A 27,749-nucleotide genomic window follows, 5' to 3' on the forward strand; every position below is an offset into this window, starting at 1 on the left:
AGAAATTGTTGTACTAGGGCAAGAGAGTTAATACATGTGCAGGCAAGGCAGGGACAAGCTCTGAACTCCGTCACCTGAACTCCGAAGCCTCACAGGGATCGAGGTTCCCCTCGTGTTCTCGAGTTGCCCCCATGCGAGGTTCTTTTTTTTCGTGGCTTCCGCAGCAACTCTCTCTGCTGCTGCTGCTGCTGTCTTTAAGGCCAGTCTGGACCCAGGAGCACATTGGAACTGCCCCTTCCAAATCCCCGGTGGCCCCCGAATGCCCCGAGGCATGTTCATGTTCACCAGGCGGCAGGGCCAATTGCTCCGCACTCGCGCTGCCCGCGGTACCAGTGGGCCTAAGCTGGCAAGTACGCTCATTGCTGCTGGATCACAATCGCGTGAGCACACTGCCTCCAGGTTCCTTCGCCAATGCAGGCGCGCTGCTATACCTAGATCTGAGGGAGAACCGCCTTCGGTTGGTGCATGCGCGAGCTTTCTGGGGTCTGGGAGTGTTGCAATGGCTGGACCTGAGCTCCAACCAGCTGGAAACTCTGTCTCCTGGCACTTTCGCGCCGCTGCGCGCGCTGAGTTTCCTCTCCCTAGCGAGTAATCGGCTGACACTCCTGGAGCCTTCGATCCTGGGCCCGCTACCATTACTGCGGGTGCTCAGCCTGCAGGACAACTCACTATCGGCACTCGAAGCGGGTTTGCTAAATAGCTTGCCTGCCCTAGACGTGTTGCGCTTGCATGGCAACCCCTGGGCGTGCAGCTGCTCGCTGCGCCCGCTTTGCACCTGGCTGCGTAAGCACCCGCGTCCCGCCTCAGGTGAGCCATCTGGGGCGCAGGACGAATAATGTTTGGTGCAATTGCTGTCATCTGACGCCGCTCCTGTGTCCCGCAGAAACTGAGACCCTGCTTTGCGTCTCTCCAAGACTCCAGACGCTCAGCCTTCTGACAGCCTTTCCGGACTCCGCCTTCAAACAGTGCACTCAGTCACTCGCACCGAGAGACCTGGTGGTGGTCTACGCTCTCGGGCCAGTCTCTTTCCTTGCCAGTCTGGCCATCTGCCTGGCATTGGGCTCCGTGCTCACGGCTTGTGGTGCGCGGCGCCGCCACCGCCGCACCACAGTGCGCCACTTACTAAGGAGAGAGCTAGACCCCGGGGGCCCAGCCTCTCTGGAGGCTGCTGGGAGCCCTGGGACACCAGCTATCCAAGCCTAAGGGGACTGCGGTTGTTTCTGGCGCTCCTGCAGCCCTCCTCACTTTGAAAACTCCCCCCCTCCCCCAAAATCCCTGATCCTCCCTTCACATTCCCTGTAGGCGTCAACAATAGACAAAACCCGGAAATTTTCTGACATTCCTTTAGGCATCACCACTGAATACCGGGATTAGGGATGGCTGTGCGCGCCGGTGTCCCTGGGGCAGAGGGGCAGCGCGCTGCTGCGCACCGGTGGCTCGGGGAAGGCACGCGCTTGGACACTGGGAGAGCTGGTCATGTACAAGGTGGTGGGTGAGTGACACCGGACTGGGAGGCGGATGGCGCTCCCTGGTGCCCAAGGTGCGGGGCTCATCATGAGCCAGCGTCTGAGGAAGCCTATTGTGGCTGCAGGCAGAAGAGAAGGCTCAGCCCTCTTGGAGTCTGGAGCCCTAGACATCTGGGAGCCAGAGAGCACCCCTGGGAAAGCACTGCCACTAGGACAGTGAAGGCTAACCCTGGGAAAGGTCAGAGCCAGCCTAGTGAATGGGGTGGGGAAGGGTCATGGGAGGGTGGTGCAGCAGGAGAGAGAGGTGGAAATCAGACTGCAGAGAGCAGGCGCTGGAGGAGGGGTGGAGGGTGACCTATCAAGCTGGGGCCATGGGCCCCCACTGTAGCTTGGGGTAATGGCTGGAGGAAGGATGGGGCTACCATTTCTGTTCCAGACTCCTCCGACCGGGGCCACTTAGGCCCCTCACCCCACTGCTCAGAGACCTCAGGGCCCTGCCTCTGCCGGAGCGCCCTGTGGCCCTGCCCAGCCGGCTCAGCTCTGGCCCATCCTCAGCCGCTCTGGTCCGCACCTTGGTCCTGCAGGGGCTGCCCGCCAGGCAGCAGAGCAGGCGGATGGGAGGCCCAGGATGGGCAGTCTCTGGGGCGGGTGGGCTTCCCTCAGGCCTTCCCGAGCAGCAGGACTCATCAGTGTCCTTGGCCGGGCTAACTGGGCAGGTGGGCGCCTCCGGGGGCCTCACACCACGGTGCTGACCGAGGGATCTGAGAGGTTGAGCGGGCCCGTGATATCAGTGGGATGGTACTGCTGTAAAATAGAAATACACAGACAAGGCGGCCCGTTAGCTCCGACGTCGGGGGCACGCGCGGGGCCGGGACAGGGTGGACCGGCCAGCCGGCCGACCGGCGGGCAGGCGGGCACGGCCTGGGGGAGGCTGGGGGTGCTCCTCCCCCGACCCCGTCGTGCTCCGGGGCTCTGCGTGGGCCAGGCCGCTGTCCCGTGCGTCTGTCTGCGGGGGAGGGGCAGAGGAGGGCGGGCGGGGCGTCTCAGCTCTCCCTATGACGGGAACACAGCTGCAGCTGGCCCTCCTCCCTCTCAATAGCGCGTCGCGGCAGCACTGTGTCTTTTTGGTTTTGCAAAGCGCCGCGTCCACCCCCGGTGCTCTATAAATAAGAACCAACAATCAATACCTGCTGGCCCCGCCGGCCACCAGGGATCCCAGCCCTGAGCGCCCAGTGCTGCCCTGGCCCGGACCGGCCACAGGACAGGGGCAGAGGATCTCAGCAGCTGGACCGACCCCACCCCACCCAAAGGAGCCCCCACCCAGGCCTCCCTCTGAACAGCACCCATCCCCAGAGACAGGGTGGGAGCTGGACTGCCCTCCCCCTCCCAGCCCCCAGAAGTCAACCCTGCAGGGTGGGGCCAGCTCCAGATGGCCCGGAAGAACGGGTCCCTGGTGCCCAGGGAGGCTCAGGTAAAGATTGAACTGAGAGTAAGTCCCTAGAAAGGAACCACGTAGATCTCTGAGTTGTACCTGGCCAGCTCCAGATGGGGCCCCAAGACTTAGTGACACCCACTGAAAATGGTCTGCCACCTGCAGGACTTTTGTACTTTCCCCACTTTGGCCACCTGGCCCCAAAAGTACAGATTGTCTTCTCTGTCAGATTTCCCCTTTCCCACACAAATTCCAGCCCACAGCTCCCTTGGCCCTGCTCTCCCCTGCGCCTCCTTGTGGGGGTTCTGGCTCAGAACTTGTAGCATAGACCTTGCCCACTTTCCCTGGTCTGGGTGACCCTGAAGATAGTTGTTTGCACCAGCTCCTGGAGCCTCAAGTTGGTGCAAACCACAGACCCTTCCTCTTCATCCACTCTTCCTGAACCAAGGCCCTTGTGGAGGTGAGCAGCCAGGCCTTGTGGCTCTCTCTGGAGCACCCTAGTACTTTCAACCTGGCATTTGCTTCGTGCCAAATCCTGTCTGTATGTCTTCCTGGACATAGGAGTGTAACTACAGATCCAGATTCCTCATGGGACACAAGCCCCTGTGGGTAACACTCCCCACTTGTTAGAGGGCTTCCTGTGGGCTAGAGGGTAACTTCGTAGGTTCAGGGAGCCTGCTGGAGGACTTCCTTCTGAGTACGTATTTCTAGTGCAGTGGCATGCTGCCCAAGGCAGGGAACAGAGATCTGGCTCTGAAGGCCGAAGGTCTGACTCTGACAGTGGCCTGTGGCAGTGCTTGGGGGTCTGAGCTGAAGCACTGGTCTTAGCCTCCCCTTCCTGGGCCTCCTGAGAACCTGGTGCTCAGGCCCCAGGACTTTCAAGGATACCCTATTCATGCTCAGATTGCCTGGTGCTGCTGCCACACCTCCATCAGAGATCTGTTCAACATGGCAACACCCCACTCCCCACTGGCAGTCTCCCTGTGACCAAGGGTCAGTGCCAATGCTAGGCCCCAGTCGTCCACCCAGATGGACCCAGGCCCGGCCCCCAGCCCCCGGCCCACACAGAGACCACATGGAAGATGCAACACGCATGGCTCTGGTGAGACAGGTGAGACAGGTGTCTGGGGGGCGGGGCCAGTGGCCAGACAGACGGACGGATGGGACATCACAGCTACACCCTGCAGGGCTGTTGCAGGGCAAGAATGAACGCATCAAGCCCCATGTGGAGGCAAGAGAAACAGGGATGAAACAGACGCGGTGTGGCCTCCTGGCAGGGCCACCTGGCACAGGGCTACTCTGGCTCCCAGGGACAAGGGAGCCCAGAGAGGCAGTGAGGCTGACTGACTGACCAACAACATGACACAGCTTCCAGATGGCGTGTGGGTCATGGCATGGGGAGAGAGGTGGGCAGACTAACGTGGAGACACATGGGGAAGCTGAGGACCAGTGAGGGCTTGAGGAGAGGTCTGGAGCGTTCTAAAGGACATCACCCTTTAATGGGTGGAGGGTGAGTGAAAGACTGACTTGGCACAGATGGCCAGGGTTGAAGATGGGGGCAGGGGTGGGATGGTAAGGGAGAGGAAGACAGACATGGGGCAAGGGAGGAGTCAGAGACGCGGGACTGGGGTGCTTCCCCTTACCGTGTCTTTGGAGGACCTACGTCTCTTGAAGCTGGAGGCCAGGGTGGAGGTGATAGCCCTAAATGTGGCTTTCTTTTTAGGGTCGGGCTCTGCTCTACCACTCTTTCTATCCTAAAATGAATATGTATAAGCGATTAGACAACTAAGGGTGGTGGCCACACCTGCCCTTGCCTGCTCCTTGGGGCCGCTGCCAGGCCTGGCCGGTCACTCAGGCCCTGACTCCTGCCTGCCTCACTGTGCTGAACAGATGGACCAACAGCCAGACTTTCAAGAGTGGCCTCTTCTGCCCGGGGTTGGGCCTGTCCTTGCTTGTGCTGGGTCTGGGCTTGGGGGTCCTGATGGCACTCTTCCTGGGATGTCCGCCTGGCTCCCTGGCTCCTGGGTGGCCCTGGCTTAGAGGCATCATGAGAAGGAGGAGCCCCTGAGGACAGGAAGAGCTTCCCCTCAGGCCGCACCAGCCTTTCTGTTCAGAGGCTGCTGACCCCAAAGGGCACACACCAGGAAAGGGCCAAGGACCCGAGGAAGTGTCCAGTTGGAATTGGAGTGATAGACAGAGGCAGATCCGGGGACGCTGGCCAGCATGGCCCTGGACAGTTGTGGCCAGGTCCCCAGGGGACCTGTAGGGCCAAAAGCAAGAATGGGTGGATGAAAGGTGTGGGGGCTCCAATAGCCCCGTCTGCCCACAGCCCTCATTGCAATGTCAATGTCAGCTCAGGACACAGCTCCAGGAAGACACCCAGAGAAAGAGAAGAGACAAGTGAATCGGAACCTGACCATTGGCCACTAGTCTTAGGCCTCTATGAGCCTCACTGCCCACCCTGTCCCTTTCCCTGGTGGACTCTGACCATCCCACATGCAGCCTCATCCCTGCTAACCACAAATCCACATGGATGTGGTCCAAGGCAGATCAGCCCCATTTAGATTTGGAGTCACAAAGCAAGACACAGCATGAAAAGGGGGTCCCCACACGGTGTCAAAAGTGCTTGGATGATAGAGGGTTAAGTGCATCTCAGATTCTTGAGCTATACACAGGAGGGCCCTTGTCTTACCCTGCCTGTTTGCTTTCCTATGGATTGGGTACCAATAGCTGACCTTGGAGACAGTGTGGCCAGGCAGAGGCTTGAAGCAGGGTGCATGGCTTCCCTTGGCCCAGCTTGGCAGTGGGTGGCCACCTGCAGGCAGCCCCTGCCTGTGCTGCCCCTGTGCCTTGGGAACACTCACCACTGCCCCTGGCCATGGCTTCTAGCACCAGTCCTGCCCATGAGCCAGAGCCAGTGCCACGGCCTGTAGGGATAGAGTAGGGCCGTGGCCTGGCGGGGCCCTGGACGCCAGGCCTCGGAGGGTGGCCTGTCCTACCTGCAGGTTCTTCCTCCACACGTTCACGGCTGCAAAAGCGAGCTGCATCTGCTTCCTACGGGCATCCTTATGTCGCTTGTAGGCGATCTCAATGAAAATGAGGAAAATTCCAGCTACGATGCCTCCAGCCACCAGCATGAAGACCCCTGTGTGAAGAGACCCTCAGCTGCCTGCCCAGAGGCTAAAGCCCCCAGAGAATCCATCCCAGGATCACAGCAGCGTGGAAGGCGCACCTGCCATGTTCTCAAAAGTGAGGGTTGCAGGAGCATTGCTTCGGGAGTCACATTCCTGATACCGAACCCATGTCTTATCCAGATCTTCCATGAAGCCATTCTCATGGGACCTAGGTAAGTAATGGGAAAGGAAAGGCAGGGCTGGAAGCAGGGGTGGGGCTGGGAATGAGTGGGGCACTCAGGGGGAAGGACTGGGAATGGGCAGGGCTCACAGGGGAGGCAACACTGGACCAGGACTTGCAGTCCAAGTGGGACTTTTGGAGTTGGAGAGTCCTGTAGCCTCTGCTGGGCTGGTAATGGGAAGGCTCCCTCATGGGGTTGATGCTTGGTCTGGGTGGAATGGATCCTTTAAGGCTGTTTCACTACATGAGACTGTATGTAGTTAACAGCTCTCAGCCTGGAGTGGAGTAGTTTGGTGTGCTGCCCCTGGAGCACTGGGGACTCCCAATCTTGTAGGAGGCTCTTGGAGCAAAGTGGAAAAGGGAGAGGAAGTTTCCAGCATGGGGCAGACTCACTTGAGTATGGACAGGGAAACATTCTGCTTCCAGGGGCTGTCCTTGCGCATGCCGATGCCAAAGCCTGAGCGGAAGAACAGCTCACCCGTGGTCACCAGATCACACTTCTGTGAAGCCTCAAACTCCAGCACAGCTGAGTCCCAGATGAAGGCATGGAGCTTGCTGCCGGCAGAGGCAGAGTCAGAGGAGCCCTGCAGAGCCTGCTCACCCCACCCTGCTCACACTGCAGGAGACAGTCTTCACTTGAGTTTCCTGGGTGTGGGAGCTCCCCTTTGCCTGTCCTTTACCGTCCCGCCCCCAGCCAGGGCGGCCCTTTGTCTGCCTGCTCACTTGTCCCGCACAGCCTGGATGGCCTCAGCTGCACTCTCGTAATTGTGTTTCTCCATGTGCCGGTACATGGTGCTCAACTCCACCTGCCTCCTGAAGTAGATGTCCACAGAGCTCTGTTTTACAGTTGCATAGATGAACTTGTCTGAGGGGTTTCTGAGCTGCAGGGACAGAGACCTCAGCTCGTGGCTGCCCCCCCCCCAAGCCCCACACAAAACAGACACTCCCTCTTAACCTCTTGACCCTCCCCCCCAACCCCTACCCAGGGACCTCACCCTAGGGTCATTGATGCCTGTGATGCGCTCCTCAGGCCGATCCAGCACCAGGAAGGCTGCCAGGTTGGCAGTGTAGGAAGCCACGATGATCATGGCAAAACCAGCCCACACCATGCCTAGGATACGTGCAGAGAAACTCCGGGGGGCACCTGTGGGTAGAGACTTGGGTCGGTTCCTGGAAAGCAGGGAATGCAGCCATGCAGGCCCTGGGCTTAACCTTACCTTCCCCAATGCCAGAGTTGAGCAGGACACCCCAGGAGAACCACATGGCAGAAGACAGGGTCAGGGCATCCTCCTCCTCCTCCTCACTGTTCACCTTAAATCGGCCAAAGGGACTGCAGAGTACAAAGAGAAGGCGGGAAAGAGGACAGGAGAGGCAGCTCTGCCCAGCCCTGCCCAGCTCTGCCCGCCCTACACATGGAGGAGCCTGGCTCTCTGCACAGTGCTCACCTGAAGCGGTCCAGCAGGTACAGCATCACAGCCACCACATGAACAGACAGCCCCACCAGCAGCCACAGTGTGCTCTGGAAAGGCTGCATAAATGAGTCCAGTGTGCTCCGGGGGATCTCCTGCAGGTGACCGATGGTCAGTGTCACCTGGGCCTTCCATGGCCCCATCCCATCCCCACCTGGTCCCTGCCTACCTTCTTGACCAGAATGGTCAGGCCCTGGTACTTGAATGGCTTGGAGAACTCTATGTACTGCGCACGCTCATTGTTGATGGTCAGCGGCGCCACAATCATGTCTGCTTGACCGCTGAGTAGCTCTCCCATCATTCCGTTCCACTCCTTTTTGTTGCTGTTGTTTACCTGCAAAGAGACAGAACCGGTGGGGCTGCAGATGGGATGACCACAACTCCTTGAACGAGAACTCCTTTACTACAGTAGGCCTGGCACACGGGGAGCTCGTCTCCCACTCCACATTTAGCTGACCTCTAAAACCCAGCCCCAACCAACAGGCCTCCCACTAAAAAGTCTCCACCCAGCCCATAGGCTTCCCAGTTAATCCATCTAAGCTCACAGGACCCTCCCATTAGCCCCTTCACTCATACCCGCTCCTGTGTGCCAAACTTGCCATCTGCCACCAGGTGCACCTCATAGGTAAAATTCATGGTCCGGGCCAGCTTGATGAGCAGGTCAATGCAGAAGCCATAGCAGCACTGGGGCACTGTGTGGCGTGCTATGGGCAGTTAGGGAATGTTAACCATGGCTTCCTGACTTGGAGGCCCTTTGCCCTGCCACACTTTGCCCCACACTTACCACTTCCTGGGGACGTGTCATTAGGCCCCGTGCAGATCACCTTCTTGACTGGGTCACCATTGACTGTGAACTCCTCTTTGCATGTCCCATCACTCATTGTGGGCTTGACATACACGAAGGGCTCTTGGTGGATTGTCACTATCTGCACAGAAAGTTAAGAGCTAGCCTGGTCTACCTGGCCTTGATCATCTCCAGGTGCTGACTTCTCAGCACCTAGCAACCCTTCTTCTTCATGTTTTTCCAGTGCTGTGTCAAATCCCAAGCCTAACGCCTCCCCCTGATTTTCAGTCAGTCCACATCCAGACATGGTTGGCATTGCCTGCCTGCTGCCCTTGGGGACAGATCTGGGTCTGGGCCGGGAGGCGGTGCTGGAGCAGGGCACAGACAAGTTCCCAGCCATCTGCCAACTCATCAAAAATGCCTGCCTCAATACTGTGTCCACTCCCGTGGCCCCTTTCCCTCAGGCCACAGCCTGTCCATTGCTCTATCAGTGTGCGACTGTGCAGGAAGTGTGCACCAGGTACTCTCTCTGATCCACCAGGGAGCAGAAAGACCATGTCTTTTCCAAGCCACCCTGGCCTCCACTGGCATGTAGCCTTCAGTCTGATTCTCGTCTTTTAAAAAACTACCTTTAAGACATGTTTATATGTATGTATGTGTTCCTGTGTATTCATGTATGTGAGCAAATGCACATGGAGACCAGAGGTTAATGTGCCATGTCTTCCTATATCACTTATTATTTACATATTTATCTTTTATTTTATGTGTGTGTGTACCTGAGTGTGTGTGTGTGTGTGTGTGTGTGTGTCGCATACATGCGGGAGCCCACAGAAATCAGAAGGAGGCATAAGGTTCCCTGGAACTGATGTTACAGACAGTTGTAAACTACCATGTGGGTGCTGGGAATTGAACCCAGGTCCTTTGGAAGAACAACAAGTACTCTTAACCTCTGAGAAGATATCTCCGTAGCCCCTATTTTATTTTACTTTGAAGATTTATTTATCTCTATTTTACATGTATGAGTGTTTTGCCAGCACACCTGTCTGTACTCCAGGTGCATACGATGCCCACAGAGGCCAGAAAGAACATTAGATTCCCTGTAACTACAGACACAGATGGTTGTGCGCTGCTGTGTGGGTACTGGGACTTGAACCTGGGTCCTATGGGAGAACAGCCAGTGCTCTAAATCACTGAACCATTGCTGTTGTTGTTATTATTATTGGCAAGTTTTCTTTTAAGCCTGGAGCAGAGTAACTGGTTGGGTTGGTTAGTCAGCAAGCTTTAGTGACCAACCTGTCTCTGCTCACTCCTTTCACCAAGGACAGGGTTATGATGAGTACAGTGTGCAATCATGTCCAGACTTTTACGTGGGTTCTGGGATCCAAATTCATGCGACTCTCTGGGTATTTACCAGCCCCATGCACTTTTTTTTTTTTTTTTTTTTTTTTTTTTTTTTTTTTTTTACATCAGGATCTTGTAGCTCTAGCTATGCAACGTTGGCTGATGTGGAACTTGCTGGCCTTGAACTCACAGAAATACACCCAACTCTGCCTCCTGAATTAAAGGTGTGTCCTGCCACCTCAGCATTCTGTTTGTTTTTTAGAGAATTATTTATTTTATGCATATGAGTACGCTGCAGCTGTCTTCAGACACACCAGCAGAGGGCATCAGATCCCATTACAGATGGTTGTGAGCCACCATGTGGTTGCTGGGAATTGAACTCAGGACCTCTGGAAGGGCCATCTCTCCACCCAAAGGAAGAAAATTTAGTGTCAGAAATTTGTAAATGGAGATGGGGAGAAGATGTATGCCTTTTCATAACACAACAAATATTCTTTCATTTTCATTAGCAAATGGCAATGTCTTGAAAATTTGTTACAATGAGAATTCAAACACCTGAAACTATCAATGGGTGTATTAAATATTATATGAAGTCTGGTTTATCTTCTCTATTTTTTTCTTTTTTTCTTTTTTCTTTTTTGGTTTTTCGAGACAGGGTTTCTCTGTGTAGCCCTGGCTGTCCTGGAACTCACTCTGTAGACCAGGCTGGCCTCGAACTCAGAAATCCGCCTGCCTCTGCCTCCCGAGTGCTGGGATTAAAGGCGTGCGCCACCACTGCCCGGCGTTTTTTTTGTTTTTTCAAGACAAGGTTTTTCTGTGTAGCCTTGGCTGTCCTGAAACGTGTTCTGTAGACCAGACTAATTTTGAACTCATAGAGATTTATCTGCTTCTGCCTCTGCCTCCTGAGTACCAGAATTAAAAGTGTGTGTCACCTCTGCCTGGTATGCTTTTCTTTTCTCTCTTTCTTTTTTTTTTTTTTTCTTTTTTAAAGACAGGGCCTCATAGACAGAAGGGAAAGTACAGTTGGGATGTAATACATGAGATACCCTGGGCTGGTGGTCCTGCGTTCTACAAGAAAGCAGGCAGAGCAAGTCATAAGGATCAAGCCAGTAAGCAGCACCCTCCAGGGCTTCTGCATCAGCTCCTGTCTCCAGATTCCTGCCCTGTTTAAGTTCCTGTCATGACTTCCTTCAATGATGAAAGACAATATGGAGGTGTAAGCCAAATGAACTCTTCTTCTCCATGTTTCTCCACAAAAAAGAAAGAGCCCCATAGAGACAAGGCTGGCCCTGACTTGCTATGTATCTGAGAAGGACCTTGAACTCCTGATTCTTTTTCATCTGGGTGCTGGGTTTAAAGGCATGCTCCACCATGCCTAGTTAATACTTCTTTTTCAAGGCTGCCTCTTCAGCCCAGACTTCAGCTCTGATGCTCTCCCTCCCTGTTCTCAGAGTCCACAGTCTCATAGTCAGGGACAGATAGAAGTCTGGGGGATGCCAGCGTGGAACACAGTCAGTTGCTGAGGGTCTGTATCAGATGCAAAGAACAGAAGGGTAGGCAGCCCAGGCAGGAATGGACAGCACGGCAGGGCATGGAGATAGGCAGTGGAGGAGGTGCCCTCACTGGGAGTCTTGAGAAGGAAGAGTCAAGAGAAGGAGGCAGGACTATATTTTTTTCTATTGTGTGAGTGCATTTGCTAGTGTTGTCAAAAAATTAGTGATGGGGTTAGACAAGTGGGTGAGCAGTTATGAGCACCTGAAGATCTTACAGAAGAACTGGTTTCTGTTCTTACCACCCACGTGGTGGCTTACAACCATCCATTCCAGTTACCAGGAATCTAATATTCTGAACTCTGTGGGCACCAGGAAAGCACATGGTACCTACATATACAGACAAGCAAAACACTCACACATATGAAATAAAATTTAACAAACCAGTGAGGCCAGAAACATTCCTAATAGCCATTGGCACCTTGATGGGTCCTTCCGGTTATTGATGTTTGGCTACAGCCTTCAGCCCCACTCCTCCCTTGGTTTTTCAAGACAGGGTTTCTTTGTGTAACCCTGGCTGTCCTGGAATTAGCTGTGTAGACCAAGCTGGCCTCGAACTCATAGAGATCTGTCTGCCTCTGCCTCCGCCTCTGGGATTAAAAGGATGTGCCACCACCACCCAGCACTCTCAGACTTTTCAACATCAGATGTCTGAACTGCAAACAGATACCACATTGGTTTTGCAAGTCGACACTCACTGTCCTGTGAGATGCACGCAGGTACTCACCAGAGAGTGAGGCCCTGTTGCAGGGGTGAGCTCAGAGAATTAGCAGGGCTGAGATACGAAGGTACTAAGGGAAGGTTGGCTAGGCACATGGCACTGCAGAGTCTGCCTTTGGCGATCTACAGTATCAGAGCTGGGAGCACCTGCCATGGCTCAACATGAAGAAGAATTCTCAGAATACCCTTAGACAGAGGGAAGGGTCCATGGATGAACCCAAGGAAAGTATACATCCGGCTGAGGAAAAGAGACTATACAGGAAGAAGCCAGTTTAAAAAGGGGTTCCTGGGTACCCAAGAAGAAATGGGACACTGGAGACAGTACGTTCTAAGCTAAACTCTGCACTGGGGCCCAGAGCACCCACCCACCGTTCCTCTGCCTCTGTCAGTTCTTCCTCAGACTTACTAGAGCTGGGCCAGGATAGAGTACTGCAAAAACCCTGTTGGGTAGAAGCTGCTGCTCCTCTTCCCCCACCTCTACTCCTGCCTCCTCTGCCATGTGTGCCAGAGCCAGGTGCTAGCACGCCCTCCTCCTCTTCTTTCTGTGCTTTCTGACCTCATCCCCTTTCCTCCTGGCCTGAAGGAATAGATGAAGTGTTGCAGGTGGGAATGCTGGGGTACAAAAGTGGCGTTCCCCACCTTTAGTCTGGTGGACATCTGGTATCCTCGAGGCTTCTCGGTCTCTCCTCCTGGCCAGATGATCTTCCTGTCATTTGGGATGACCTGGGGGTGGGAGTATGAGATGGAGGGTGGCCACGCAGGGGTCTTGGCCCCAGGACCCTAAGGCCCCAGCCCCCACCCCCTCATGACCCCCACCTACATGGGTACCATTGTAGATGCCCACTTGCACCAGCTTGCGGTTCTGCAAGTTCATGATACTATAGTTGGCAAACTTTCGGTCCCCATCCTCATTGAATTCCACACGGCCAGTGACCCCATCCGCATACTTAGAAGACATCAGCACCCTGGGAAGAGAGGATAGCTTAGATCTCTCAAGAACACCCATTCATACTAGCTTTTGAGTGGCCCAAGCTCCCAGCCCTTCTGCCGTAGTCTCAAGAAAGGAAAGATTAACAGATGGTAGCTCCTCACACGGAGTGGAGGACATGGTATGTGCCAGCCAGCACCAGATGGACAGCATAGCTACTGCATCTGAAGCCATGTCAAAGGCTTCTCTGGATTAGGACATGTGATTGTCATAGCCTCCATGGTGGTTTTACAGGGAAAGCCTAGAGAACTTCAGGCCCATTTGTCATCAAATGGGGGAAGTAGATGGAGCCCCTGGATGGCTTGCCTGGCTGGATGTTTGCTCAGTGGAGCATACTGGTGAGTCTGTGTGCATGCAAATGAAGTACAGGGTCACCCCATGAATGTGCTTGTGACATACATGTGTCATGTTCCTCTTGGAGTTATGTGCATTCACTGGCATGTGTATGCAGCCTGTAACTGCAGCGATACAAGGGAAACTGTTGACAGTGGCTCTGGGACTCTGCAGCCATTCCCTTGGTCAGCCTAGAATCTATTGTCCATGGATGCCTACTCTGGATTTCTGTGTTCCTTGAATATCCCAGTCCCCACCTGCAGCAAGAACTTCCTTTTAGAGCACCAAGCACTGCGGGGAGTGAGGTAAAATCTGCAGGGTGGCCAGGAAAGGGTGAAATGGAAGCAGCTACAGTGACAGGGACATAAGTACAGTAGTGGTGAGAAGGGGGGTGATTATCACAGTAACGACAGATGTGGTGCTAAGAATATGGATCTGCCATGGAGGTGACTAACCAGATAGCATGTCTGAGATAGGACCGGCTGGACCACCCCTGGAAGAGCAGGAACCCCCGCCCCCTTCCCCCTCTCCTCTCCCCTTCCGTTTAAGAACAGCCCATCCCCCCACCTAAGCGATGACTCCATCCACCTACTGATAGCAACCCCGCACACCTCTTGAACAGTGGTCCTGTCTTCCAGATGTTGGTGTTTCCCACGCAACCCCGCGGAGGGTCAGTGATGTTCTCCTTCTCTAGGAGCTCGTGAACTGCCTGTGCCACCACGCCCACGGCGTCACTGATGTGGGCCGACTCATTCTTGCCGTTGATGAGCTGAAGTCCGATGATGCCTGCACAGGACCCTGAAGCTTAGAGACTGGACGGGCCTACAGTCCCAGGCGACCCCACAGCCCAGCACTCACCGTCAGGAGCGTAGCGCAGGGCGTTCCCAGAGATCTCGCGCTCCCCAACCAGCCACACGTACCCAGAGCCGGTCATGTTCAGCATCGCGGCTGCGCGGTACACGGTGGCAGCGTCGTCCTCGCTGTGGGGCAGACCCGGGTGACGAGCCAGGACTCCAGGTCTCCCTACCCCGGCCACAGTCTCTCCCTCTCATGTGCTCTGGGGAACCTGCCTATGCCCACAACCCTTCCTGCAGCCAGACCCAGAGGTTTGTACAGGGCGGACCCAGGGCTTTTCCAGTCTTAAGTTGCTGGGCTCCTGCCTTTAGGAGGCAGGAGTAGGGTAGAAGATGACTTCCTGAACTCTTCATGGCTCATTGTTGGGCACTTGTTCTGTGCTCCAAATACTATGCTGGAACCATTTCAGTGTCCTTACAGGAAGACATTTAAAGGTCAGGTTACATAGCAGTAAGTGGCAGGATAGGGTCTGTGCCTGGGTAATCCACTGTGACCCTGTGACCCAGTAAGCTCTAGGCAAGCCAAAGGCTTTGTGGACCGTTATGTTCAAGGATGTGAACAAGCTGAGGGCTCTGAGCTGAGTAGGACCCGGTGCTCTAGTTGCTAAGCTGGGCATCCTGAAGTATTGGGCAGAAGAGAGACCGCCCAGCATAGGTATAACCCCGCGACATCCAAGACCAGGGCCACCAGGACAAGCCTCACCTTACAGGAACATGAGGTGTCCTCATAAGTAATTCCTGTGGACAGTGAAACAGGGGACCTAGTCTCCTGAGACTGGGGCTGCCAGGTCATAGCCATGACTCTGGGGTTTTCCTGATCTCCCATAGCCAATGAGAATCCTGTCCTTACCCTGCACCTGTCAGAATCTTCTGTTCAAGGCCCAACCATGACTGGCACTTTGGTTCTCCAGTGCACGTGAAAGTTACAGTGAAGCCAAGTGGGTTACCTGATACTGTGTTATTTTTCATTGTTAAAAATGTTATCTCAACTTTATTTCATGTGTATTAGTGTTGCCGCTATGGCTATGCATTTACGTGCACCAAACTGGTGCCTGGTGCCTGTGGCAGTTAGATGACAGTGTCAGATCTCCTATAATTGGAGTTATGGAGAGTCATCAGCCACTGTGAGTGCCAAGAACTGAACCCAGGTCCTCTGCGAGCATTAGGCCATCTCTCCAGCCCTATTGGCTTCTTTTTATACCAGTTGATTCATAACCAAGAAAACCCCCAGTTCCCGGAGAAGCCTGCTCACAACCTTCTGAATGATTAATTAGCCAAAATAAATCTCTACATGACTATGTGGTTGGTGATGTAAGCAACACACACACACACACACACACACACACACACACACACCAACCTAGGTAGTACTTCAACAAGAATATATGCCAGAGCCAAATGTGGCAGCATATGACATTGATCCTACCAGGCAACGCTCCACAAGTTCAAGGCCAGCCTGGTACACAACAAGTCCAAGGACAGAGAGGGTCTCTGTCTCAAAACAAACAAACAAACAACCAAAAAATAACATGTGACAGAGGTGCTTGCACAGAGCACGGAAGGGATCACCCAGCACTACGCATGCCTAGGAGCATATCTGACGTCAGCTATACCCCCGACTCTGACAGAGAACCCCATCTTTCCAACACAACTCACAGCTACACAATGTCGCTTGGTGGAATGACTGTGCTCAATGAAATGGTTATAGACAAGAGATCTGATGGATCCATCAAACCTCATCTGACCATTTTACAGAAATAGTGACACCAGTGAAAACAGGATGAGGAAAATAAAGACCAAAAGCCTCAGAGATGAGTTTTGTGTATCCTGTAGACAAATGAAGTCTGCAAAGCAAACTATCGTGAGGAAGGGGCTAAAGTGTGGGGAGGGCTGGGGCGCTCAGCAGTGGGCCTACTTGCCTGGCATGCAGAAGCTTGAGGTTCCATGGGCTCTTCGAGGTTTAAAAAGCAGTGTATCCGGATTGTGGCTATAACTCAACACACATGTAACATGCAATATACTCATGTGGGGTATAAGGGCATGAACGGTGGGAGTACGGTGCATGCCAATGTGTGCATGTTTGTATGTGAATGCTGTGTGCTTGGTGGGTGGTGTCCATGCACCTCACATGCATGTTAGTATTCCTAACCACCATGACCCTTCTTCCTGTGACTTCTCTGACAGAGCCATGTTTGGCAAGCTCGTCTTTAACCCTTGGGTCATCAACATGGAGGAGGCCCTTCTTGCCTTATATCCCAAGAAAGAGGAGACTCCCTTCAGCTGCAGTTAGTGCTGGATATTATTAGTCAGAAAGTAGCAAGGGTCCACTCTCCTGCTGGGGCCTGGGTGTGGTGCGATTCTATGAATGGTTGTTCTCTGCCTTGTGTCTTGTTTGTCCTCATTATAAGACAGAAGTTAAATAGATGTGCTTGGCTTTGCCTATTAAGAAAGGGCCTAATAGTGAGTAGGTATGTTTTAAGAGACTTACTTCCTCAGGAAATCTTCTTGCTGGACTGCTGTATTTACTCATTTGCCCACCATACCAAACATTCTTTTATCCAAACTGAACAAATCTCCCTCAAGCCCTATGATGAGAAGTATAAACAATCAGAAAATAGGGGGGGGGCAAGATGAGGCTTTTCCTGAGTATGACTTTCCTTGGTCAACCAGGGCTGAGCTTGCCTTCCAAAGTCCTTCTCTGCCCTGTTCTCTTTTCTGCACACATTTTTCTTTCTCTCTCACTCACTCCTTCCCTCCCTCTCTCCCTCATTCTGATTGGGTCTCATGTAGCCAAAGCTGGCCTTGAACTTGCCAGGTAGTTGAGAGTGATCTTGAACTCGTGACCCTTCTGCCTCTGGAGGGCTTGGATTACAGGTATGCACCATGATACCTGGTTCTACGTGGTGCTGAGGATTGGGCCTAGGGCACTGTTGATGCACGGTGGGTGCTCTGAGCACTGAGCAGCATCCAGGCCTCAGCTGGATGGATTTGTAATCCATTCTCTAGGAGCCCTGGACCATCCCTCACCGAAGTACGCAGTTAGATCAGTGGTTCTCAACCGGTGGGTTAAGACCCCTGTCAGGGCCACATATCAGATATTCTGCATATCAGATATTTACATTATAATTTATATAACAGTAGCAAAATTACAGTTATGAGGCAGCAATGAAATAATTTTCCTGTGGAGATCAGCATGAGGAACTGGATTAAAGGGTCTCAGCATTAGGAAGGTTGAGAAGCACCGAGTTAGATGAATAGCAAAGACAGCTGGTCCGTGGCTCTGCAGTGTGGCTGTGGACTATTAAGTGCCTGCCACAGTGTGCGTGTACTGGTAGTGGGACAATTGGCACCTGCTTCCTGACGCTCCTGGGGGAGTTGGTGAAGCTGAGGATATTATTCAACACCATATCTGATCACTATCACCCTCAGAGTGGGGCAGCTAGTTCCAGCCCTGCCATCTGAGTGAAGACATGGTCTGCTTTTCAGGCTGAGTCCTGTCTGCCCTACCCTGCAATCTGCGAAGAGTGGGCAGTGTACATCTGGTTATGTACAGAGAGACAGTCTGTTGACTAAATCTGCAAATAGTACCTATCCTGTGCCTGAACACGGTTGTCCCTGTCCTGCCAGCAGGACATCATGATTTGTGGCATTTCCCAAAGCTGGATGATATGCTGTTTTTTCTCCACTCTACTGGAGCATAGTGAAGCTGGGTAGACTGCGGACTGGACCCACCTAGACCTCTCCGCTGTCCCTAGGGGCTGCCACAATTCACTTCCCATTTTTCCTTTCCATGGGTCTTAGGCTCTAGTCTTCCCCTTTACCAGAAACCCTAGTTGTTTGCAGATAGGGACTCTGTATGCTTTCACAGCATTGGAATGGGTTGGGAGGCAGGCCCTGTCCGGGACTAGCCTGTTTTTCATGAGTTCTCGCCAGTGGTCTGGGCTAAACTGTTCACCTGCATGTGACTTTTGCTGTGCTCCGTCTCTGTCCTCAGCCCTTAGGATATTTACATAGCTATGTATCCCAGTCTACGGGCTTCCTAGCACTGTATCTCCAACCCCCAAAGCTGATTTTAGGGCAAGTGGTAAATGGTCCTATTCGACTGCAAAAGTGGGGGAAACCTAGGGAGGAGTGAGCGGAGGATGGGGAGCTGCCTAGGCTCCAGGAGAAAGGGAAGCGGATGGGATGGGGTGCAGCTCTCCTTGGTGAAGATCTATTTTTTTTTTTAAGATTTATTTATTTATTTTACATATATGAGGGCACTGTAGCTGTCTTCAGACACACCAGAAGAGGGCATCGGACTCCATTACAGACGGCTGTGAGCCACTATGTGGTTGCAGGGAATTGAACTCGGGACCTCTGGAAGAGTAGCCAGTGCTCTTGACCTCTGAGCCATCTCTCCAGCCCAATCTTTTTATTTTTAAGATTTATTTATTTTTCTTTTACATCATCGGTGTTTTGCCTGCGAGTATGTCTGTGTGAGGTTGTCAGATGCCCTGGAAGTAAAGCTTCAGACATTTGTGAGCTGCATGTGAGTCCTGGGAATTGAACCCTAGTCCTCAGCCAGTGCTCTTACCCAGTGAGCCATCTCTCCAGCCCCAAGTGAAGTTTTGTTTTGTTTTTGGTTTTGTTTTTCAAATTGAAGCTCATTTTGCCCAATAGTGCCCCAAACCTAGCCCAGATGGTGGACTTGGGCCCCAGGCAGAACCACAAGAACGAGGTAAGGAAGCCAGCCTACTCACCTTGCAGAGAGGATGATGACCCGGGCCTCCAGTTCCCGGGCCTCCATCAGTAGAGCTGTCACATTCTTAGTTCCTGGGTCAAACTGCAGCACCTTCTCCGCCTGTGGTGTGAGCAGGAGCATTAGCAGGTAGTTGGGAAAGGGAACATCGTGCCTCAGTGGCAAGAGTGGGGCCAAAGCTGCTAGGAACCCCGAGGCAGCTTAGCTAGAGCTGCTGTGGCCTGTCCTTGCCACCTGCACTGTGCACCTGCCTTCTCACTCTGCGCTGGCCTGTCCTTGCTGCCTGTCTCTTCTTCAGCCTGCTGGATGTCCTGTGCTCACTCAAGCTCTGCTCTTCTCTCAGAATGCTTTCTCCAGGTCTCTATTTGCATCTCACTCCTGTCCTCGTTTTTTGTTTTTTTTTTTTTTTTTTTTTTGTTTTTCGTTTTGCACTGAGCATGCAAGCTGAAGTGAATTGAGACTTAGAAAGAGACGTGCAGCGAACAGGAAATAGAAAAGTTTTGGAATGCAACTGGGAACAGAGAGAGATGGGGCTGACTTTTCCAAAACCTTGGGAGATCTCAGCTCAGACCTGATTCCTCTTGCTCCTATAGGAGCAGCCCAGACTCTGAAGTGACCACGTGGGCAGGCTCCCTCCCTGGGTTCCACTAGGAAACCCTGGCGGACCTGGAGATTCATGCACTTCCCAGAGCAGCGCCTCCTGTGACCGTGCTTGTCTTGAGGATGCGGGCCAGGGTCACGGCGGGTGGGCCATGGACACCCACACCGCCCACCCCTGCCCTCTCCTGCCTGCCTGCTGCCTGCCTCACCACCTGTCTCTCCTCACTGCTCAGGCCTGCGGCTCGGCTCGGCGCGGTGGGGCCAGAAAGCACCCAGTGGCTGAGGCACCGCAGGCCGGGGCTCGCTAGTCGGTGGGTGGCGTGCACGTCCATGCATATATACCTTGGGTCCGCGCTTGTTGTCATAGGACAGTTGGTCGAGGTTTTCATAGTTCCTTTTTTTACTCTGATGAATAATGTGCACAGAGAAAATATGCAGACACAGAAGAAGATTATAAACGGTTGAAAATGACGGCGCTAAAGCAATCACACCACCTCCTCGGCACGTCTGCAGACGGGCACGTACCTGGAGCTCGCAAACACCGAGACCGGGGTGGGGCTAGGGGCAGGGGTGGAGCTGAGGTGGTAGGGGACATAGGGGCAAGGGCCACAGAGGCTCCCTGCCTTGGAGCTATACTCTTGGAAACAGTCTCTTTCAGGAGAGAAGGCAGCCCTGTCCACACCACCCTTGAGGTTCCCGCCTGCCACCCCCACCCCTGTCATGCACCTGCTGTGTGGCCCCAGCAGTACCCACCCCCACCCACATCAGTTCTTAGTGAAAGAGGAGCAGCTTGCAGGGTTCTGTCGGTCTGACCTATGACCGTCCCACGCCTTCCCCTCCTCCTCCCTCCTCTCTTCTCACTAACCGGGAATGCTCACACCCAAATGCCCACAATAGTGTCTGAGACTGGGTGTGTATGTGTATGTCTACAGAGGTGATATGCTTCTGAAACAGAAAGTAAACCTATGACAGTGATGCAAGGGGCAGGCAGTATAGTCTGTGTGTGTGTGTGTGTGTGTGTGTGTGTGTGTGTGTGTGTTTAAGCTTGTGGTTACAAGTAAGGGTGAGCCAGGTCACAGAGGAAGCACTTGTACATGATTCTCTTGTGCTGTGCAGAAGTACATGGAGATGACTTTTTCAAAAGGTGTGGTGAACCACTAAAATACCGAAGAACCAAATAACCCTGTGTGTGTGTGTGTGTGTGTGTGTGTGTGTGTGTGTGCACGCGCCCAGGGGGGTTGGGTGTGCAGGGGTCAGGCTGATGAAGATGTGAGTGTTGGTAGTGTGTGTGGCTTTGAGGGGCACAGCAGAAGTATGAGGGAACCTGCCAGATTCTGAGAGTGGGACTATCTGCAGAGGCGGAGCCCGTGGTGTTAATAACCAGCCCTCCTTCCCAGACTCAACGGACCACTCTGAAAGATTCACCCTAGGCCTGTCTCTAGCCTCAACTCCCACCACCCTCAACCCATGCCCTCTACTCCACCCAGAGGCCTATGGCACCTTGGGTGTAGGGGACAATGGTTGGTGCTAAGTATGATGAGGCCAGCTATGATTTTGCAGGCAGAACATGCTCCCACCCATGTCCCTCCCCCATCTGTCTTTTGGGGCCCCTCCCCAGCCTAGGCCTCCTCCTCTCTGCTACCTGAAAAGTACCAACCAGCTGCTCCTTGGTGCTCTGTGTCCTGGGACTGAGGGGGTCAGGGGCCAGGTCCTTATTAGGCCGACATGGGTGTTGGCAAGGAAGGGTATAGGGGTCACTTTGACCCCTTCTACTTCAGATCCTGACTCTGGTCTCTGGCAGTTGCACACACTGGGGGCTAGGCTGAAATGTGAGTGTATGTGTATCCTGAGATCAGTGTCTACATAGTCCCATGAGGGATGCAGAGCTAAGCCCTGAGGAGGGAGGGAGGGGCACAGTGTAAACCTGAGTAGCCAAGTGGAGATGGGGCTGCAGATGAGGGAGGGGGGCTTCATTGAGGGCCATGAGCAGCCATGAGGCAGCAGGCTTTTAGAAGGATGTGGCCTCTGTGAAGACATGGATTGTATCCCAGTGCTCCGGGGAGGAGATTGGACAGGGTGTTCTTGAAAGGTAGATGGGACTTGGCATCTGGCAGAGAGGGGCTGGGGCCATCCTGAGCTGAGTCTAACTGGGGCCTCAGCTGGGGCTAGGGAGGCCTGAGGCTGGTGGGGGGCGGGACAGGGGTGTTTGCAGAGCTCCAGGTGGTCCAGCCCTCGCGCAGCAGGGACTGACACGAAGGAGATTTCGACTAATGGCAAAAGCAAGTGAAATGAGCCGAGGACAGGCCGGGGCGGGCGCCGCCAGACGCAGTGGTGCTGAGCATGCAGGATGGAGAGAGAGTGTTCACAAGGAGCCACAGACATGGCATGGCCCGCCTGCTCCTGCTGGACAAGGACCTCTTCAAGGGCTAGGGCCTCACCTTGGACTCACGCTCCTCCAGCAACGTCTCCAGACGCTTCTGCGCTGCCCGGCCCTCGTGGTCATCGCTGACCAGCAGGATGATATGGTTCCAGTTGTAGACTCGCATCATCTCAAACCAGACACTGGACTGATGGGAGTAGGGTGGCACAGTGCGCAGGAAGCTCAGGTGGATGCTCTGTGGGCAGGACCGAGAGGCTGAGGCAGGGCCAGGCTAACTTGGTTTTCCCCTCTCCCATTGATGGGGTGACTTCCTCTCACCTGCCTTTACTCTTCCCCTGTAGATATACTGTGAGAGTAAAGGCTCCCCGACATAAATGAAGAGTCTCAGTTCTTAGGGTGACTGCCACCTTCCCACCAGCACTCCCCTAGAAAGGCTGACCATAGAAGCTTCAAGACCCCAATGGGCCTCACATGGCTCTCCCCAGTTTCAATAACTGTATTTCCGGCTGCAGGTATAGCTCAGTAGGACAGTATTTGCCTAGTGCAAACAAGGCTCTAGGTGCCATCCCAGGAGCTGGTAAGAAAATAACAACTACATATATATGTAAGTCTTCTGTCTTGGGGCCAAATGTTGTCTTTCTTCCCTTGAGCCATAGGCCGTGGCTTACTGGTGCACTGCTGCTCAAACTACCCTAGCTGCCAGAGCCTGTCTGTGTCTATCTGAGTGAACACAGCTCCTTCCATACACTCGTGATTTACACTGTTCTTGGACCTCTGATGCTTCTAGATTAGTTTTTCACCAGTTCCCTCTTGGTGGCCAGGGGGAGTGCTTTGGAGGGATAGAATCCCTGTCTGTGCGACTGGCTACAGGCAGCTTGCGTTGCAGACCCTCTCTTTCTGGCCTGTGTGATGGGCAGAAGGCTGACTTTGAGTTGAGGCCACCAGGGGCTGGAGTGTGCCTGTGATGTTTGGCCCCGCTGTTGGCCCGACACAGGCCCAATGGGTTGACCTGTGGTCAGTCTCTAGGTTAGTCCAGCTGTGTTATGGGGCCTCCCGGCTTCTTGTTTGTCTCAGCTACTTCAGTTTTTTGTTTTTGTTTTTTTTTTTTTGTTTTTTTTTTTTTTGTTTTTGTTTTTGTTTTTTTTTGTTTTTTTGTTTTTGTTTTTTCGAGCTACTTCAGTTCTTATGGTCACCACTTTCTTTTATACATGAGGGTAAAAGTGTTCCAGAGGACAAATGGCCAAAAGGCATAGACTGAGAGCATCTTCCTCACTGGCATACAAAGAGCGGCTTAGGTGCCTGGGTATGTGAGGCCCTTGACTTCAGTCTGACCCTCTCCCAATGGGCCCTCCTACAAGTCCTCCCTCTTAGTCCCCTTTGTCACCAAATGGCAGATCTACCACATGCTTGGGCCTGAATGGCCAGTCTCCCTGCCTTAAGGCAGAATTTTCAAGAACTGTAGGCTCTGGACAGAAAGACTCTAGAGGGAATGGGGAGGCCCGGAGACCTACTGCACAGCCCACTAGCCCTCTGGCTGATCCCAGGCACCAGCTGGTTGTCTCCACGTGTCTCCTTGATGACTGTAGGCTGTTCAAGTCTACAGGTTATGGGGAGAAGGTTATGGTGTCAGGCCACTGGGTGTCCAGAAACCAGAAACCCTGATGCTCAGGTGGAAGTCTAACATTACTAGGTTAGTGGGGCTTCCTCTTCTCTACTTGGGACACACAGGACCCTACCACTTACCTGATGCAGGTTAGGTGGGAGTGTCCTGAGATTCCTGGAGGGCCTCCCCATGCTAGTGAGGCATCTCAGTACCTCAGCCGATAACCTTTGCCCACCCTGGATGTTCTCATGTCCTTCCTTCAAATTACATAACATTTAGTTCCCCCCAAATAAAGTGTATGCATACAATCCCACTCTGAATAAGGTGGGCCTTATACACAAGCTAAGATTGTTGCAGAGAGCTGTTTCATTGAAGGTCGTGGGAGAGGCCCTCTCCTGGGGGAGCTGGAACACTAAGATCCACAGAAAAGGCCTTCTCTCCGCCCCCTCCCTACACTCTCTCACCACCACCCCCACATTCACTGGGATCTGCAGAACTCCACCCATTCCAAGTTGTTTTGCGTCATCCTTCCAGCCCAGTGTGAAGTGACATCTGGACACCCTGAGAGGGAGGAAGCAGAGGACTCGGAACCACAGCTGGACCCCAAAATGCATACCACAAATGGGTGACTGGATTGCACCCCAGTTGATAGGGTCTCACAAAATCATGAAAAATTAAAGATTGTATGATCTGGAAGCAAGTTTCCTGTGTCTCTGGGTTGTGGTTCCCTACAACTCAGTAGCTACTCTGCAGCTGTTAGGCCCAACTAAATGGAGGCTAGCCCAGCCTTTGAGCCACAAGAGCTCTCCAGAATGTTGAGCTGAGATCCTTTAGTTCCTGAGACATGTGGTCTCCTGCCGCAGCTCTCTACCCTGCGTATCTTCTCCTATGTGTATTTCAGTTGGCTAAGCTGGGGTCCACAGCATCCCTGTCTACCCTGAGTACTTCTCCATCCAGGCATCCACTGCTCCTAGAAACTTCTCTCCAGCTCTTTCACTGCTGTATTCAAAGCCCACATCCTAGGAAGCTCCCTGTTTACCCCCTTGTTTAGCCCATGAAGCCCTCTTCTCCCCAAAGGGGGTGTTACTGGTCTTTTTGCCTGTCATTGGGAACCATCCTGAGTACATGTGACTCTAAGAGCATCTGTGAGGATGCAGGTGTTGCATGAGAGAGTCTGTAGGATGGTGTGAAAGCGTGACAGCATGAGTACATGGGACTTGAGTGTGCATGCTAATGAGTGAGTGTGAACACACAAACATGCATGCGATTGAGTTTTCATAGGCCTGCATGTCAGTGTGATCGAGTATGGGTATCTTGTGTACCGATACCTATTCAGTGTGAGGTATGTGTGTGTGGTTATGCGTGTGTTACGTATGTGCTACCTGGAGCTCACCACAGGCAGAGGAAGATGATTGGTTCTGAGTCTGGTGGTCAGGCTTACCTTGTCAGAGTAGATGGACATTCGGGTAGTCAGACCCAGGACGGGGATTCTGTAGAAGCCAGCTGTGTAGGAGACAGGGGTGGGAGTGAAGTGGTCGTTGGGAGTAGGCGGGTGACTAACTAGGATAGCGTAGACCTGTGGATACAGGAGACAGAGTCAGCTCTGTGGTGTAGATGGATGCTGTACTAGGATTTGAGATCCTAAGTAGCCAGAGCTGGAGCAGTGCGCCAGGGGCTCAGGTGATGCCATTTGTGCACAAAGCCCCACACATCTAAGAAACAAGAGAATGAGCCACCCATTGTAAGAGAGGGGGTAGCACTGAGGAAGACTCTAGGGATGTAGAACACACACACACACACACACGCACACGCACACGCACACCACACCACACATACAACACATATACACACACCACACACACCACACACACACACAGACATACAACGCACCATACCACACATGCCACACCACACACACACACAGAGCACACCACACCACAATACTACGACACATACACACACACACACCACACACACATCACACCACACCACACATACCACAACACATACACACATACCACACACACAATGCACATACAACACATATACACACACACCACACCATACACACAAACAGACATACAGCGCACCACACCACACATACCACACCACACACACACCACAACACACACACACCACACACAGCACATACAGAACACACACAACACATACACACACACACCACACACACAACACATCATATACACACACACCACACCACACACACAGACACACACACCACACACACAACACATCATATACACACACACCACAACAGACACACACGCCACACACACAACACATCATATACACACACACCACAACAGACACACACACCACACAACATACACACACAAAGGCATTTGGAGTTGGTAGATCCTCTCTTCTGATAAGCACTCATCTCTTGTAAAGTGAGGTGGGGTGTGGGTGCACAAGTGAGGTGGGGTGTGGGTGCACAAGTGAGGTGGGGTGTGGGTGCACAAGTGAGGTGGGGTGTGGGTGCGAGGCACAAGTTTCTGAGCAAAATTCTGCCATGGCCTCTACATTCTGGAATGTGAAGACTGCTTTTCCCTCCCTCACCATGACAGCCAGCCTGAGCCCTTGTGCAGGTCACATTTGTGTATGTAGGTATGCATGTGACTATGTAGGTGTTCATGAGCAAGGGCTGGCTCATGTATGCACTATACGCACCAATATGTCTATGTTTATATATGTCTCTCATGATGGAAGCAGGGTTGCTATGTGCACTGGCCACATAAAGCAGGGTACACACGAAAATGCAGATGTGTGTGAGCATGTGCTGTTGACTGTGTCATATTGAGATGCAGTGTGTGCTAGTGCTGTGTGCATGAACATATGTGTGAGCAGGTATGTTCATGGATGTAGATGTTCTTTGAAGAACAGGTATGAATAGACTTGGCACAGTCCCTGTCCCTGTCCTCATTTTACGTAAGTTGGTGCATTGCAGTGACCCTCATGGCTTCATTGGAATTCAGCAGCCAGAATAGCCAGGGGCAGGACAGCTTCAACAGCAACACGTCCTCCCCTGCAACACACTGCACTCCCCCACTCTGTGCCTTGGTGTCTCTGGCATGCGCAGTCCTCACTCCCACCCCTACAGAGCCTGCTTGCTTTGGCACCTGGGCCATCCTTTGCAGACCCATGAATGGGGGAAGGGAAGAGAGGTAAGGAAAGAAACAAAGATAGCCCCAGGCCTCATCCAGTCAGTTCCCTGAAGTGCTCCTCCATCTTGTGCTCAGAATGTCTAGAACCACACTGACTAGATGGAACAAATCACCAATGATAGTCACATGACAGCACACATGGTCCTCTGAGGATCAGTCCAGGAGGAACCAGCAGACACAGACATTTGTCCCAGGCCTCTCCAGGGGCCAGTTGGCTTGGAGTGGTCTGGTAAGGAGACTGAGAAGGACCAGGAAAGGATCGAATGAAACTGGGGCAGTGGAGGATGGTGGAGGAGCAGGGGAGAGGGGAGTCAGTGGTCACCTGGCTGGAGATGAGGTCCTCACACACTGACAGGGCCATCTGTATGGCGTTTGGCTTATGGGTGACAGAAGTGGCGTTGAGCTGTATCTTCCAAGAGCCGTGTCGCTTATTGGCCTGGTTTACTGCCTCGCGGAACATCTGCTCGTGCTTGCGCGTGCTCAGCACCGCGCCGATGTTGACGATCTTGGGGTCGCAGGCGGCGCGGGCGAAGGAACAGGAGAAAAGCAGGGCGAATGTCAGCAGGTGCATGGTGCTCATGAGCCCCGGGCACAGCGGGCCTGGCTCTGGGTTGCGCGAGTGCGACAACCCCGCGATGTACGACCCGCGGGCCGCCCGCACGGTCAAGCGCCGGCGGGTTCTCCTGGAGCCCGGGGCGAGCGCGGCGGATGCTGTCCGAGGTGCTGAAGCGTGTTTGGCGCTGCTCGAACACCCGGGCGGAAAAGGCAGAAAGGACAGCAGCGAGGACTGCGCGACTGGTCCCGATGCTGCGGCGACTGCAGCAGCTGCGGAGTCATGAGCGGGACCTACGCGTTCTACCCCTCCCACCGCCCCCGCTTCCTGACGCCGAGTCGAGCGCGCGCCTACTGACGCGCGCCTGCGTTGGCGTGAATGCTTGGAGCGAGCGAG

At 53.4% G+C, this 27,749-nt stretch overlaps 2 protein-coding genes across 9 annotated transcripts; one reads left to right on the forward strand and one right to left on the reverse strand.

Moving 5' to 3' along the window:
• Window positions 1-3: 3 nt before the first annotated feature.
• Window positions 4-1,337, forward strand: Lrrc26 (leucine rich repeat containing 26). Its single transcript, XM_034504790.2, has 2 exons — window positions 4-807; window positions 884-1,337. The coding sequence occupies exons 1-2, from the start codon at window positions 132-134 to the stop codon at window positions 1,201-1,203; spliced, it is 996 nt and encodes a 331-aa protein (XP_034360681.1). The 5' UTR covers window positions 4-131; the 3' UTR covers window positions 1,204-1,337.
• On the reverse strand, window positions 1,326-27,719 carry Grin1 (glutamate ionotropic receptor NMDA type subunit 1). Of its 8 annotated transcripts, none has more exons than XM_034504783.2 (21): window positions 27,123-27,667; window positions 25,057-25,191; window positions 22,071-22,247; window positions 19,975-20,037; window positions 19,034-19,134; window positions 14,296-14,417; window positions 14,049-14,223; window positions 12,937-13,081; window positions 12,756-12,839; window positions 8,506-8,647; window positions 8,298-8,425; window positions 7,891-8,055; window positions 7,698-7,816; window positions 7,470-7,582; window positions 7,248-7,396; window positions 6,976-7,133; window positions 6,646-6,807; window positions 6,131-6,240; window positions 5,898-6,043; window positions 4,542-4,652; window positions 1,326-2,270 (listed from the first exon to the last, which is right to left on the reverse strand). In XM_034504783.2, exons 1-21 carry the CDS (start codon window positions 27,378-27,380, stop codon window positions 2,202-2,204), a joined length of 2,832 nt encoding a protein of 943 aa, XP_034360674.1. In that variant the 5' UTR covers window positions 27,381-27,667; the 3' UTR covers window positions 1,326-2,201. The 8 variants fall into 8 exon arrangements, with proteins under 8 accessions (XP_034360674.1, XP_034360678.1, XP_034360676.1 ...); XM_034504781.2 differs by lacking the exon at window positions 1,326-2,270 and adding an exon at window positions 2,485-2,626; XM_034504787.2 differs by lacking the exon at window positions 4,542-4,652 and having other exon boundaries at window positions 27,123-27,719.
• Between the last annotated feature and the right edge of the window lie 30 nt (window positions 27,720-27,749).

This window comes from Arvicanthis niloticus, chromosome 6 (genome assembly GCF_011762505.2).
Source record: "Arvicanthis niloticus isolate mArvNil1 chromosome 6, mArvNil1.pat.X, whole genome shotgun sequence".
Taxonomy (NCBI): domain Eukaryota; kingdom Metazoa; phylum Chordata; class Mammalia; order Rodentia; family Muridae; genus Arvicanthis; species Arvicanthis niloticus.

Bases quoted from the DNA above. Each gene is read 5' to 3' on its own strand.
- Grin1 (XM_034504781.2), bottom strand. From the start codon at position 27,380: ATGAGCACCATGCACCTGCTGACATTCGCCCTGCTTTTCTCCTGTTCC. The intron at 22,248-25,056 runs GTAAGCCTGACC...TCCTGCCCACAG, and splicing joins TGTCCATCTACTCTGACAAG to AGCATCCACCTGAGCTTCCT. The intron at 20,038-22,070 runs GTGAGGCCCTAG...ATTATTCATCAG, and splicing joins TGGAGGAGCGTGAGTCCAAG to AGTAAAAAAAGGAACTATGA.
- Lrrc26 (XM_034504790.2), top strand. From the start codon at position 132: ATGCGAGGTTCTTTTTTTTCGTGGCTTCCGCAGCAACTCTCTCTGCTG. The intron at 808-883 runs GTGAGCCATCTG...TGTGTCCCGCAG, and splicing joins GCACCCGCGTCCCGCCTCAG to AAACTGAGACCCTGCTTTGC.